The sequence below is a fragment of the Podarcis bocagei genome (genome assembly GCF_964188305.1).
Source record: "Podarcis bocagei genome assembly, chromosome: 10".
Classification (NCBI taxonomy): domain Eukaryota; kingdom Metazoa; phylum Chordata; class Lepidosauria; order Squamata; family Lacertidae; genus Podarcis; species Podarcis bocagei.
In genome coordinates, this window is record NC_138135.1 from 74030954 (window position 1) to 74044257 (window position 13304).

The 13304-nt window shown below is 44.0% G+C and overlaps 1 protein-coding gene across 1 annotated transcript in view; it reads right to left on the reverse strand.

The window, feature by feature from the left end:
* Positions 1-13304, reverse strand: part of SEMA3C (semaphorin 3C) — a 151750-nt gene that overhangs the window by 24883 nt on the left and 113563 nt on the right. Inside the window, exons 12-13 of the mRNA XM_081210709.1 lie at positions 6896-7118; positions 477-565 (exon numbers count right to left, since the gene is read on the reverse strand). Of these exons, the coding sequence (XP_081066835.1) occupies positions 477-565; positions 6896-7118 (312 nt within the window). The remainder of the gene's footprint in view (positions 1-476; positions 566-6895; positions 7119-13304) is intronic.

Here is a 13304-nt window from a genome sequence, read left to right on the forward strand (position 1 = left end):
ATCCCAGGTCTATGGTTTTCTAACACCAGGAACATCTGGGCTTTCAATACATACAGGAGAGCAAAACTAAGCCTATTTTCCTTAAGATTTGTAGCTTGCCATCAGAAATCCTATCAGATCAACAAAAAAGCAAGAGAATTTGGCATTCCTCTGCAAGCGGTTGAAAGAAAAATAACAATATAGCAAAAAGGCCCGTTTCTGGAAGCCGTTGTATCGTGGGGAGGGGAGGGGAAACAGTTATCGAAATCCTTTAAGCCAGGATGACAACATAAGAAAAATAAGCAATTTAAATGCAGTATAGAAGATTTAAGACTCTTCACTTGGAGAACTCCAGCCTGAAAAAAAGTTACACTGTTCCTCATTTGATCTTTTATCGAAGACATTTCAGTCAAACCAGGCTATATTAGAGCAAAGTGTTTTGCACAGATGAAGACACCCGTGAGACAAATAAGGCCGAGGGAGAGAGAGAGACCAACCTTAAAAACTTCCAGTTCTTCTAAGATGAGTTCTCCAGTTGCAGAGGAGTTAGTGGGCAGGACCACAACCTTCTGTACTGTACCCTGGTCTGGAACAGAGAAGGGGTAGCAGGAGAGGGAGGGAAGGAAGAGGGAGGGAGAGAACAAAAAATAATTAAAAGGATGCAATGCTGAAAACAATAGGTGAGAGAGCTGTGGCTGCCCTGTGTCTAACAGCATGCAGGAACTTCATGATAAAACCAAAATCTTCCAATGGAATATCTTGCAACTGCTATGGATAACATATTCCATCATAGTTTTAAAAATACTAATGTCACAATATCTAGCATAACAGGTTGTGTGTGTCTGTGTGGTTTTTAAAAAAATTATTAATATTTATCTCATGTTCTTCCAATGGAAAAGCCGCCCCCCCCATTGCTAATTGTTGCATGTGTGGCTAGCATTGCAATTTCCCTTCCTCATACACTGCAGCCCTGATGACAACTGCTCCCCACCCCACAATACTGAATGTGACTGCTAATCACATCATCAATGTTAGTTGGGCCCTAAGGTTTTGTGAAAAGCAACCTTTGCAGGCTAATTTGCAAGGCTATGTTCAGCCAGGGTCCAAAGCTACAAGAATCATGAACACTGCCAAAAGGAGTGATACTTATAAATCATGTTTTTCAGAAAGGAAAAAGAGTTGGATCAAACATATTTCTCTGCATGCAATTTCTGCCTATGCTACCAGTGGAAGGAGTAATATTTTAACTCCCCCTCTGACGCCCACTGGGTCCATCCAATCACTGAGGCAACCTCACTAGTATTACACTTCACGGGACTGGTACATCGGAGAGTGCGGTTCAAACTAGAAATGTAGGAAACTCCTTAAACATAGGAAAGCTCCATCACCTTTCCTAAATTTCTTGGTTTGCCAAGGAAGAACCCCCAAATTCACAACCAAAATTCACTTTAGCTTAAAGGTGGTAGTGCCTTTAGGCCAGGCATGTGATAGCCTTATTCTTTGTTCACCCCCATGCAATATAGAGACACTCCCAAATTTGGGTACACATAGCTCCAAAGCAGATATGACATAAATTGGGGCTTCCCCTGAAATGCAAAAAGCAGCGTAGGATAGGTGTTTTTTTGGGGGTGGGGTGGTGGAGGACTATGGCAGGGAGAGGAACAGTTAACATTCTCCACCCCCAACCTGCCATGATCACAAGGCTGGTCAGACTTCTCTGTGAATAGTTTTTGCACAAGAACAAGCTCGGCACATTCATAGGCGCCGACTCCATGGGGCCTGAGGGGGCCCGAGCCCCCTCAAAAATTCGTTTGGGGGGGGCTCTGCCCCCCCAATAATTTAAGAAAATTATTAGTTATAGAGTGGTGTGAATCATGATAGTGTTCTCGGGCGCCCCTCCAGCAGAGCGCCGCCGCCATGGACCCCGCCTCCTCCCCACCTGCTCCCTCGCCAGCCAGCCACGCGCCCTACCCGGAGAGCCCCGGCCGTCCCCGTCGCGCAATCAGCTGGATCTCCCTTCAGCAGGCCATGCTCACAACTCGGCCCAGGGACCCCCCAGCAGCGGATCTCTGGCCCAGCTGAAGAATCCGGCAACAAGCCCCCTCCTCCCCAATCGCTCCGCCGAAATACGCTCCAAAACCCCCCAGATAGGCCGCCGGCCGCCAAGTCTCGTGGCGCCCTGAGCGAGGGTCTCCCCCCAACACCGCCACCTCGAACTGCGTTCTCCCGGCTACCCGAGCGAACCAGCGGCAGGACCCCGGTATGGGCCCCCCCAATATTTTTTATAAGTCGGCGCCCCTGGGCACATTACTTACTTACTTAATTTCAAGACCACTTTCTATCCATCAGGATCACAGGGCATTCATTCATACTAAAGCACCAATAAAACAGCATTTACAAAACACACCACACAACACCCATAAGATCATAACTGAGCCAGTTAAGACAACTGTATCATTAAAATGACAACTATTTCTGCAGCAAGCTGATGATTTCATTTTCAGATGATTTCATCCCACGACGCAGCTCTCCCATAGTCCTGGGTCTTAAGGCAAGGGTAGAAGAAGCCCACCAACAAAGGTGTCATGTGTGCTTCCGGGGGTGGGGGGTTGGAGTTCTACAAGGTTGATAAAATGAGAGAATGAAATTGACAGATTCATGCATCTCTACTTGGACTACATCTCTTATCTGCTCTAGCCAGTCAAGGCTCCCAGATACCATTTGCTCAGTTACAGTCAAAGAACTATGACGGTTTACATCAGGCGACGGTTTGCATCACACTATACACAACACTTAGGTGGTATGGAACACCCAGATGTTTGGCTGTTTATGCAGTAAGTTCAACTTTCTAATTCAAGGGAAAAGTTCAACTCTTTCCATATATTTGTAATACAAGCCAGCCAAAGAGAACGTTCTAGTCAGTATCTTCAAAAGAGAGACTTCAAAACAGACCTATAAAAGCCCTTCCCTAAGAAAACAAACAAACAAGTAAGCAAAAGACAACATCTGAAAGGACAAGCTAAGCCACATCATAAAAACCACCAGCGGCACCACAATGGTAAGAAGTGCTGACCCGGGTGACAGTTTTATGAGGGAACCTTCTCCTTTGTGGTGGTCCCAGCTCCCCACCTCCCAGCCCAAGGATGAGACAAATTACAATTGCAGTTCTGGCTCAAATATGCATGTCTGACCTCAAGGTCAAGAAAACAAAAAGAAGAGAAAAGGGAAAGCCTAAAAATAAAAATAAATTCTGCTTGGAACATTTCTGTCAAGTGAAAGTACAAGGATCCACTGGGATGACAAAAGACTCCAGGTTCTTCTTGCTGGTCTTGACAAAACTCCCACTCTGCTGCCCTCGGGACTGTTCAGATGTTTCCCATCAGGACCATCCAAAATTATTTCAGAAACTAATTCAAGTGAAACTTGGTGGCAATTTAGGGAGACTTGTGCTGCTGTGTGAAATGTTAATTTATTAAATTTATATCCTGCTGTAGCAGATCCCACCTTCCTGACTACCAATGGCAGGAGACCCACCGCTCTGTATAGCACCACAGGTTTCTGTGCAAAGTAAAACCGATGCTTGGAGACTTAGGCAGAAGTTGAACAATTACTTTGAATATATAACAGACCCAGGGGATCCCCACTAACTGGATTGAGAGTCTTCTAAAAGAGCTCTACCCTCCTGACTGGAATGAGACCCAAGTAGACTCAGCTTCTACTTCTCCTGCTCAGACTCAGCCCTCCAGTTAACTCCTGTCTCAATACGCTCCGAAGACACTAAACACTGCCTTCCAATCTAAGCTCAGACTCCTTTCTCTAATTGTAGACATTTTCCCCCGAGTGGATGTTACACACAGATCAGCTCTAACTCTCCTTCTTTCCCACCTTCTCTCTCTTCAACTATCTCCCTCTCTGAACTCTCTCTCAGAAACGGCTCCTTTTATTCCCCCCGCCCGTCTTGGTAGCCAATCAGAGAGAGGCTCCAGCCCTCTGGTAGAATCCCAAGTCACTGCATCACCAGACTCTGGTCTGGCTCAGCTGTCCATCACAGCTGTCCTTCCTCCCAAAGTCGCTCCGGGCAGCAGACCTTATCCAAACCCCTTTTGAGACATGCTGGAAGGTTGCTGCTGAGGCAGACAAGAAAGTTATATGGAGTGAAGCAAAAAATGGGTTTCAATAAGGCCAGCACATTGTTTTTGGCAGGCAAATGTACCTGGTGATGAGCCTTTATTACGCAGTTGCCCCAGGGCTGGCCCATCCCATTTCGCCACATGAGGTGAATTGATAAGATGCCTCTTTCCCCTGCTGCTGCCCCCCCCCCACCAAAGCCTTGCTTACTAGGGTTGCACACAGTAGTGCAATTGTGGTAGTTTTATTTTTCATTCCTTTCCTAATGAACTTGAGCATGGAATGGGCTTTTTCACCATCTGCCACACACTTTTGTAAAAGTTATCACTAATGCTCCACCACATCCCAGGAAAAGCCTGCTTTGGCATGGGGAAAATGGTCTGATCAACTTGGTGAGCACTTGAACAGCACACTGTGAGTTGACGTCTGCTAGACCGAGTATTTTTTAAATGCAATGGCAAAAAGTGTGATTGACCTTTGGCCAGAGAATCACAGAGTGTCTGTCTGCGTATGCTGATGTCTCTCTGCTTTTGCAGGGCCATGGTGAACATTTCTATTATAGCTTCACCACTTACTACATCCAGTGTCAAAAAATACTTTCCACACCCTGTCTGCACAGTTCTTGGAGGGAGAAGTCACTCCTCTTCCTGCTGCACAGATGGACTCTGAGGCTGGAACTGAACATTTGTGTTTGTTGGTGCTGTGCCGAAACCTCAAAATTTCCTCAAAAGATTTATTCTCCTGCAAAAGATGCTTCTATTTTTCTCTCTCATTCTCAAGAGCACTTTTAAAGTTCTCTCAAATTCCTTCAGCATTCTGGGAAGTAGACGATTGATCTTACTTCATCATTGCAAGGTGGCCAAGGGTAGCATATGTTCCCCTGAACAGCTCTCTCTAACAAACCTCCACCTGCAGCTCTGCCCATGAGATTTATCTGCATGACTAGATCAAGTCCTAAAACTACATGGGAGGAGGTATTTCTGAACCTGGCAGGCAAACAACCTAGCTGGAAGAATGACTCACTTCTTAGACCGAGAGAGACAGAACTGGCAACATTTCTGTCCCGCTTTGTAACTCATCCATGCTGCCTCGTGTCACCACGCTGCCAAGTCCCTCTTGCCCTTGCCAAAGGGATGCCGGGGCCTGTGCCACCAGCGATCAAGCCTGCCAGGATCACACAATGCACTTGTCAACACTCGTAAGAAGGAAATTTGACACAAATCTTTTAATTAACCCATGATCCCCATTCCTTTTGCTCGCTTGCTTTTTGTTGGTGATTGCGTTCTCTAGCAAATCCCTTTAGTCCTATTGAAAGCACAAAACACTGGAAAAGAAGAAAAAACTGCCACACCCTTGGGCTTCATTTATTTTTCATCAGTTATTGTGTGCCACCCATGTTCATGACATCAGAGACATGGTTGGAGGTGACATGAGAGCTGCTCCCTCCCAAGGCTCCCTCCTCCTTGTCCTTCTGCCAGAAGACTAAGACCTTCCTACTCAGACACGTGTTTGAAAACTAGGTGCAGACTAAATATCTAATATAAATGAGATTACTTGACAAAAGCAAGTTCACACATCTCATTCAGCTTGTATACATACTTAGGGTACATATGTAAGAGGCTTGTTTATAATTATATTTGGGAAATGATTCGTGTTCTTATGCAGCTGCATTGTTTTATACTTTCTGGATGTTCCACAAACATTATAAAGTAGTTGTGTTCTATGTTACAGATCAAGCACTGCTAGGAGTTGTTTCCTTTTTTATCAATTAAAAAATTGGTGCGGCATGAGCAAATATTTATTCTGGAACTGTGGCCCAGAGAAAAATGTTTGAGAACCACTGCTTTACATAAATGACAGCAGCAACAATTTTAAGGAAGCAAAGCCAGAGAGAAGAGCAGGGACCTATGGAAAACACTTCCATTATCAGGCTGGGCTGGAATATGGATGGACCAGTTCAAAGAAAGAGGAGCCCTTTACTGGTGTCAGAGCAATAAGAGCTAGGGCTCTTCCCTGGCTACCAGCAATGCAAATCATGTCAGAGTGTGTGGCATCACACTGACAAGCCTCACAGACCTGAAATGGGACAGCTGTGTAATGAAAGTATAACATTTGTATAGACACCATAAGATTCTACTCTCAGTTGACCAGAGTATTGGCATGTTTGAACATTGGAAAGCGTAGTTGTTCCTGAAAGAAGATCAAGAATTTTCCAGGAGGCTGCAGTGTGAAACTATGAGACCGCTGAGCTGGAATGCTGGTTTAAGATTTCTCCAGAGGTGACTATAGTATTAATCGGACTGTATTTTTAAGAAAAACAAATCCAAAGCCTTAAATATGAATACAACTTTAATTCAGAGCAGATGACAACAATCCCCCCTTTAAAAAAAATATTTTAAAACACTTTTAGGAGATCTATAGTATTGATTAAGAGACCTAAAGAATGGGAGGATAACTTTCTAGGCCTCTTTATCTGGCATCCATAACTCTTCTCAGGCCACACCCTTCACTGGCCCTTGCTTTGCACCCTGATCCCCCACCCCTGGCTGCAATGTGTCCTTAAATTCTGATTATGCCTGTTGTTTGACTGGATAGAGGATAGAGATGGGTGAGTGCAGAAATTGCCTACTGCACAAAGGTGAAATTTGCACCCATTGACAAAAGTCCCCCTGACTACCATATTGGTGGGGATCACATCCGTATTAACAGCAAAGTGGCAGTGGTTGATGCTGTTGTGCAAAACAGATGCCTGTAGATTACTAAAACAGCAGGTGTTTGTTTGTCCTACCTGTTCCAAGAAACAAGACATGATATTTTCCATCTGCCGCATTGACACGATCGACAGCAATCTTTGTATATTTGTAGTCTGTTCCTGTACGGATTATCAATGGCCTCTTATGAACCGGGTAGATGGGATTGAACATCAAGGGATGGTTCCTGATGAAGGTGACCACATCATCTGGAAACTCCTTGGTGGTCCGTATGTTGGGTGTGAAGGCTCCTCCAGGACACTGTAAAAGAGGCACTGGATGTCATCACTTAGTAACTATACCAAGGACCTTTCAATTCCCAGTTCTTTTAAATACCCCCTGAATTGCAGAAATGTGCATTAATTCTCCTTTGTCCTTGGGATAAAACTGGCAAATCTAAATCAATACGAGAGCATGAGTTGGCATTCAAGCGCTTCAAGGTGTACTTAAGCTTACTTCATCAAAATATGATTTCATTCCAGTGCCATTAAAGCTGTGTTGGAAGAACCACAACTACAAAATTCCAGTGAATCCTAACACTGAATTTGTGAAGTTCCTGCAAATAATATATTTGTGGTGGGAAAACAAGCGACTTACTGCTAAATGATACCAACTTGTTCCAGTAAGAATATTAATTAACCTGATGTTGATGCCTATCAAAATGCCAATCAAGTCGTCATTTAATTTGACGGCTGCACATCCCTTTACATGGCTACTAATCACCCACAATAATGTATACTCAAAAGCTGGGCTGGGGTCTTTAACTTGTAATTTGCTCCAGAATGGTACACCAGGACACATAACTGACCACAGATGTACACATGTAATGTACTGCAGCAATCTGTCACATGGATACCTTCACCCAAGTTTAGTTCTAGTACTAATGTACCGATTCTAATTGTACAAACAACTCTGATGGCTCATGGAGTGGTCTGCATGTGCACAAATTACCTGAATGCAGAATGCAATGCTGAAAGTTAGCTTGCAATAACATTCAACAAGTTACTGCAGGCATACAGGTGGCTGGCTGAAATACGTTAAAACACTTTCCCACAAACAAGTACCCCCCCCCCCGCCCCCAGTGTAACCTCAACCCAATCCTGGCAAATCCCTGTCTGCTTTTTAACCTGTTTCGGGAAGCTTTTGATGTTTGATGTATTATAGTATTTTAATATTCTTTTGGAAGCCGCCCAGAGTGGCCGGGGAAGCCCAGCCAGATGGGCGGGGTATAAATAAATAAATAAATAAATAATTAATAATAATAATAATAATAATAATAATAATAATAATAATAATAATAATAAATGAAATTACTTCATTTTGGGGAATGGGCTGTTTCTAGCATCAGAAAAGGGAAGGGAAGGAAAGGACAGGATGGGACTGCTTTGTTGATTTATTCTGAGGTTTACTTATACTGCAAGGGCAGTGACAAATCTTAGTGCAGCTGCTCATCTGACTGAGTCTCAAACAGTGCGGTGACCAGGCCCGTCATAGCAAGGCTGCATTTTAATAGCTTTCTGTTACTGCTGCAAGAAGGGAATGATTGCAAGATATGTCAGCACTCACTGTAAAACCACAATACAGGCTAAAATGTCCTTGAAAGGCAATGTCAAAGTCAAGACACGGTTCTACATTTTGCTTGAACAAATTATCTGATTGCCAACAGTTGATGAAACTGTAAACTTCCAAAATAAGAAAGAAAAGAAAGGCTAAAGAATAAAAACGCAATCCTGTTAAGTATCAGATTGTCTTGTTTTTTTTCACCTGTTGTGAGGATTGGAGGTGCAGGTTCCTACATCTAAGGCCACAATTCTAGCTGCTGTTTTTGCATGCTACTTCTGACCCTCTGACTCCTTTCAACTGTTTCAGTATGAACTGGAACAGCCCAAGTAAACCCATCTTATTCACCTGATTTACACTCCACTTATTTCACAAAACCTTTCCTGGGCCATCATAGCCCCACAGACTCACTCATTACAATATGCTATTGGCCTGGGAACTGCAGTGACACCAGTCTTTCCTGAGCCACAGGGAAGCGATAGCCAATGTGGCACCCTCCAGCTGTAGTTCGACTACAACTCCCATCATCCCTGACCGCTGGTCCTGCTAGCTAGGGAGTTGTAGCCCAACAACAGCTGGGGACCCACACTGCCCTAGAACTAAACCTCAGTAGTAAAGGACATGTAGCTGTCCTAGGCTGGAGCAACTGCAACTATACAAATCACTGACAGTAGGGCTGGGAAAGATCTCTGCCATTCAGAATGCACAGCTAGTGTGACCAATGGTCTAACTCAGCTCTCCCTAACATGGTAACCTCCAGATATTTTGGACTCCAACCGCCATCATCCCTGATGATACAGCATGCTTGCAAGGGCTGGTGGGAACTGTATCCAAAACACCAGGGAAAGGCTATGTCTGGAGGAATGAGGGAGAGTAGTGGGAGTCGCCCATCCAAAATCCACCTCCCTCCCAAAGATGACAGCTTACACCCTGGATCATGGTGGTGGGACACTGAGGAGCAGTCTGAGGAAGGTGCTGGTATCAGGGGGTTTGAGTGATCAAGGGGGGGGGGGGTCAGGAAAAGGAGGGCCTTCCAGGTTAGAGGCTGAGAGTCACAGTGGGAGTGCAGACTCAAGACAGAGGAGTCAGAGGTTGTCCTTGCTAGCCAGCAGCAGGGCAGTCCGAGCCCAGTTGGCTCGCCTCCTCCTCTGACACCCCCCCTCGAGGAGAGTCCTGCACGTTGCTGAGAAGTGGGCCAGACAGGCTCATACTCTTGACGCAGCCTTCGTCTGCTTGGGAGGGATCCGGAGTGAGAGGCTAGAGGGGGAAGGGAGGAGGGGCCAGTGGTCAGTTTCAGCAATGATTTAGTTGGATTAAGATGTGTTGCTATTTTAGGTTAATAAAATGCTATTTGCATCCCATGCTTTCCTGCCCTGTGGATCACCTGGGCTCACTTGAGAGCTCCTTGACAGGCTAGTCTAACTCAACAGAAGGCAACTTCATTTATCCAACTTTTGCTTTACTTTCACATTGAGGGACCAGAGCGGTACTGTACCCGATTCCCTCGAGACAAGTTCCAACAATGCTCAAGAGAGAAAAATCTGTTCCATCTATTTTATGCACACACAGAGAAACATCACAGTCCATGCCAGAAATGGCCAACTTATTGCTCACACTTATACATGATGTAAACAGCATTTTTAAATGTGATTCCTTGGCAGAATTATTTATACATTTGCCACGGGGCAATTAATGCACCAGGGAGACAAAATAAATGGGCCTCAGACCATGAAAAATGACGAGCCTCTTGTACTACTTCAAAGCTACACCTCTATTCTATTCAGTTTCCTAAATGCAGAATTAGAGACTGATTGGTGTAGGAGTTCAGCCTTGGTATGAAAGAGAAGTAACTGTCCAATGGCAGACATAGACACAAGGTAGAGTGTTCTAAGATGGTAGGACTTTAGCTGGTAAGTTGTCATCTCATGACTGAGTTATCGCATTCATGTCACAAGCGCCATGTCTGTGGAAAGTTAATATGCCAAGTTTCTAGTGTAGCTTTTTCCTGGTCCAGCTATTGTTCTGCATTTAGTGAGTTATGCACACAGAGGTGTGCAGGAAACATTCAGATATGCAATCCCTTATCTGCTGCAAGGAGTACAATTCTAGGAGGACTTGAGTTACTACCTAATGCTTTATCTACACATATGGTTTGGCCATAAACCATTCATTTAGGACAGGGATAACTAATATGACGCTCTCCAGCTGTTATACTGCAGCTTCCACCACCCCTGACCATTAGTCATGCTGACTGCGCTGAGGAGCATTGGAGTCTAACAACATCTGGAGGACTCCTATCTCTGATTGAGCTGAGCAAACTGGCTTTGCTATCTTCTTCCATAACAATTAATAATGGCTCAATTAGGTCCTTTGGCAACAGGCTGATGCTTTGTTACTGTAAAGAAGAAAGTGCTCTTGTGAGCTTTCCAGAGGCTTCTGCTCACTGAAATGGAATGGTGAACTAGGCAAAGCAGTGGCGTAGCGTGGGTTGTCAGCACCCGGGGCAAGGCAAGTAATTTGCGCCCCCTAACCCGTGGATTTTAGTAGGGGCAGAGAGCTGCGAGTGCGACCCCCCCCCCAGAAGTTGCACCCGGTGCGGCCGGCCCCCCTGCACCCCCCACGCTACGCCACTGAGGCAAAGCTCAGGCTGATTCGAGAAGCCAGCACCAACCTCCTAAGGTACTCATTTCAGCAACAGTTTTACGCGGATTTGAATATGTAACATATTCACTGGGCAAAAGCCAAGCCCTGCAGACTTGGCATTCCTGCAATACATACCAGTCATTGCAGATATTTCTTCCACGATTGAATATAAGTCAAAGGAAACATTAATGACGTAACATACTGGTTCATGCTGGGTTGGCGGCTGTGTTTTATATCTTGTTAGTCAACTGGACTTTATACAAATCATGTCATAGAATACGTTATGAGCCTTACATCATCCCTTGTGTAAGGGAATATTCTTTGCGTCCAGTGACTATATAGCTGGTTCATTTCTTTAGGGTATAGAAGAGTTCGCTGCCTCCAGATAGTGCTTATTTCAAAGTTGTTTTACGTTTGCAATAAGCCATTCTTTCTGCCAGTTAAGAAATGCAAAGCCAAATAATACAGGAACTCATCTCAGCTGTAACCGAATAACATCCCTTTCTCCCGCCAGTTTGCCCTGGGCATACCCACATGCTTTTCTTGGAGATGAATGCTATGTTGTAGTTCCTAGGAGAGGGCTGTTCTTCGAACTGAACAAATACGGGAATGTTTTATCCTCTTCCAAGCATGACCCCCTGCTTAAGATGTGACCACAGGAAAAGTACAGTGTTCTTAACCGTTAGTCTTCTGTCTGTCAAACGTAAGAACCAAACTGCATATCCTAAAACCTCACATAGCACAACCTTTCCCAGGCTGTACCACTTTGGAGGGTCATGGGTTTGAGCCCTGCGTTGGGCAAACGATTCCTGCATTGCAAGGCATTGGGCTAGATGATCTTTGTGGTCCCTTCCAACTCTACAATTCTATGATTCAATGAACCCAAGGCAGTATATTGCTAATAATGTCTGTGATATTGTATCAGAAGCTGTTATTCCAATAGGATTACTCTACAGTGGTGCCCCGCAAGACGAAAAACTCGCTAGACGAAAGGGTTTTGCATTTTTTGAGCTGCTTCGCAAGACGAAAACGTCTTGCAAGTTTGTTTCCTTTTTCTTAACACCGTTAATACAGTTGCGACTTGACTTCAAGGAGCAACTCATAGAACGCGGTGTGGTAGCCTTTTTTTGAGGTTTTTTGAAGACTTTGGTGATTTTTGAAGCTTTTCCAAAACTTTCCCGACACCATGCTTCGCAAGACAAAAAATTCGCTAGACGAAAAAACTCACGGAACGTATTAATTTCGTCTTGCGAGGCACCACTGTATTAAAAATATTCATAGAGCACAAATGTAACTTTAACATGTAATTTTGTTATGTATATTTGCTTTAAAATTGCTGATTTTATTCATATTTTGATAAATTCCACATCAATTTGTTTTACTTTTCCTGATTTTTAAAATGCATATTATACAGTGGTACCTCGGTTTACGAACTTAATCCGTTCTGGAAGTCCGTTCTTAAACCAAAAGCGTTCTTAAACCAAGCCGCACTTTCCTAATGAGGCCTCCCGCTGCCAGTGTCCTTCCACTGTTCAGATTCCATTCTTAAACCAAGGTAAAGTTCTCAAACCGGGGCACTATTTCCGGTTTTGCGGAGTTTGTAAACTGAATCGTTCTTAAACAGGACTGTTCTTAAACCGAGGTACCACTCTATATCTTTTCTAGGTAAACTGCTTATGGGTTTTTTGTTTTGTTTATGTTGTTGATTAAATAGTCTCTCAAACTTTTCAAATAAATAAACAAATGGATATGTGTTAATTATTTACTTGCATAAAAATGTCCCAACACACCAGTCCTAGGCACAGATATGTATACATACACAGTATCTCATTGCGTTCCATTACTTCTGAGCTCGGGAAGAGAGTGTATTTTAGAAGCTATATTCTTTCATATAACTCAACTTTAACTTTTGCATATGGAACATCTGTCTTTTCCCGGAAGCATTTGAACAATCCCAGGCCCACTAAACTTCCTTGCAAAAGGAGTAACTTGATTTGTATATCCCAAGAATACTATTAAAATAATGAACCTCTGAAATGCAAGCTATTCGTTACTATGATCCTTCATTCACCTTTTATCTGTTAAAAATGGCTTAAAGTGTAACCGGCATTCATCTTTATGTAAAGCCGCATTGATACCCTTGGCGCTAAAGGGAATTCCATTTCACTTGTGTCTAGTACTGTTCACCGTCGAAAACCCCAGATGCAGGAACCGGATCTGTCTAAGCTAATCAAATTATTTTAA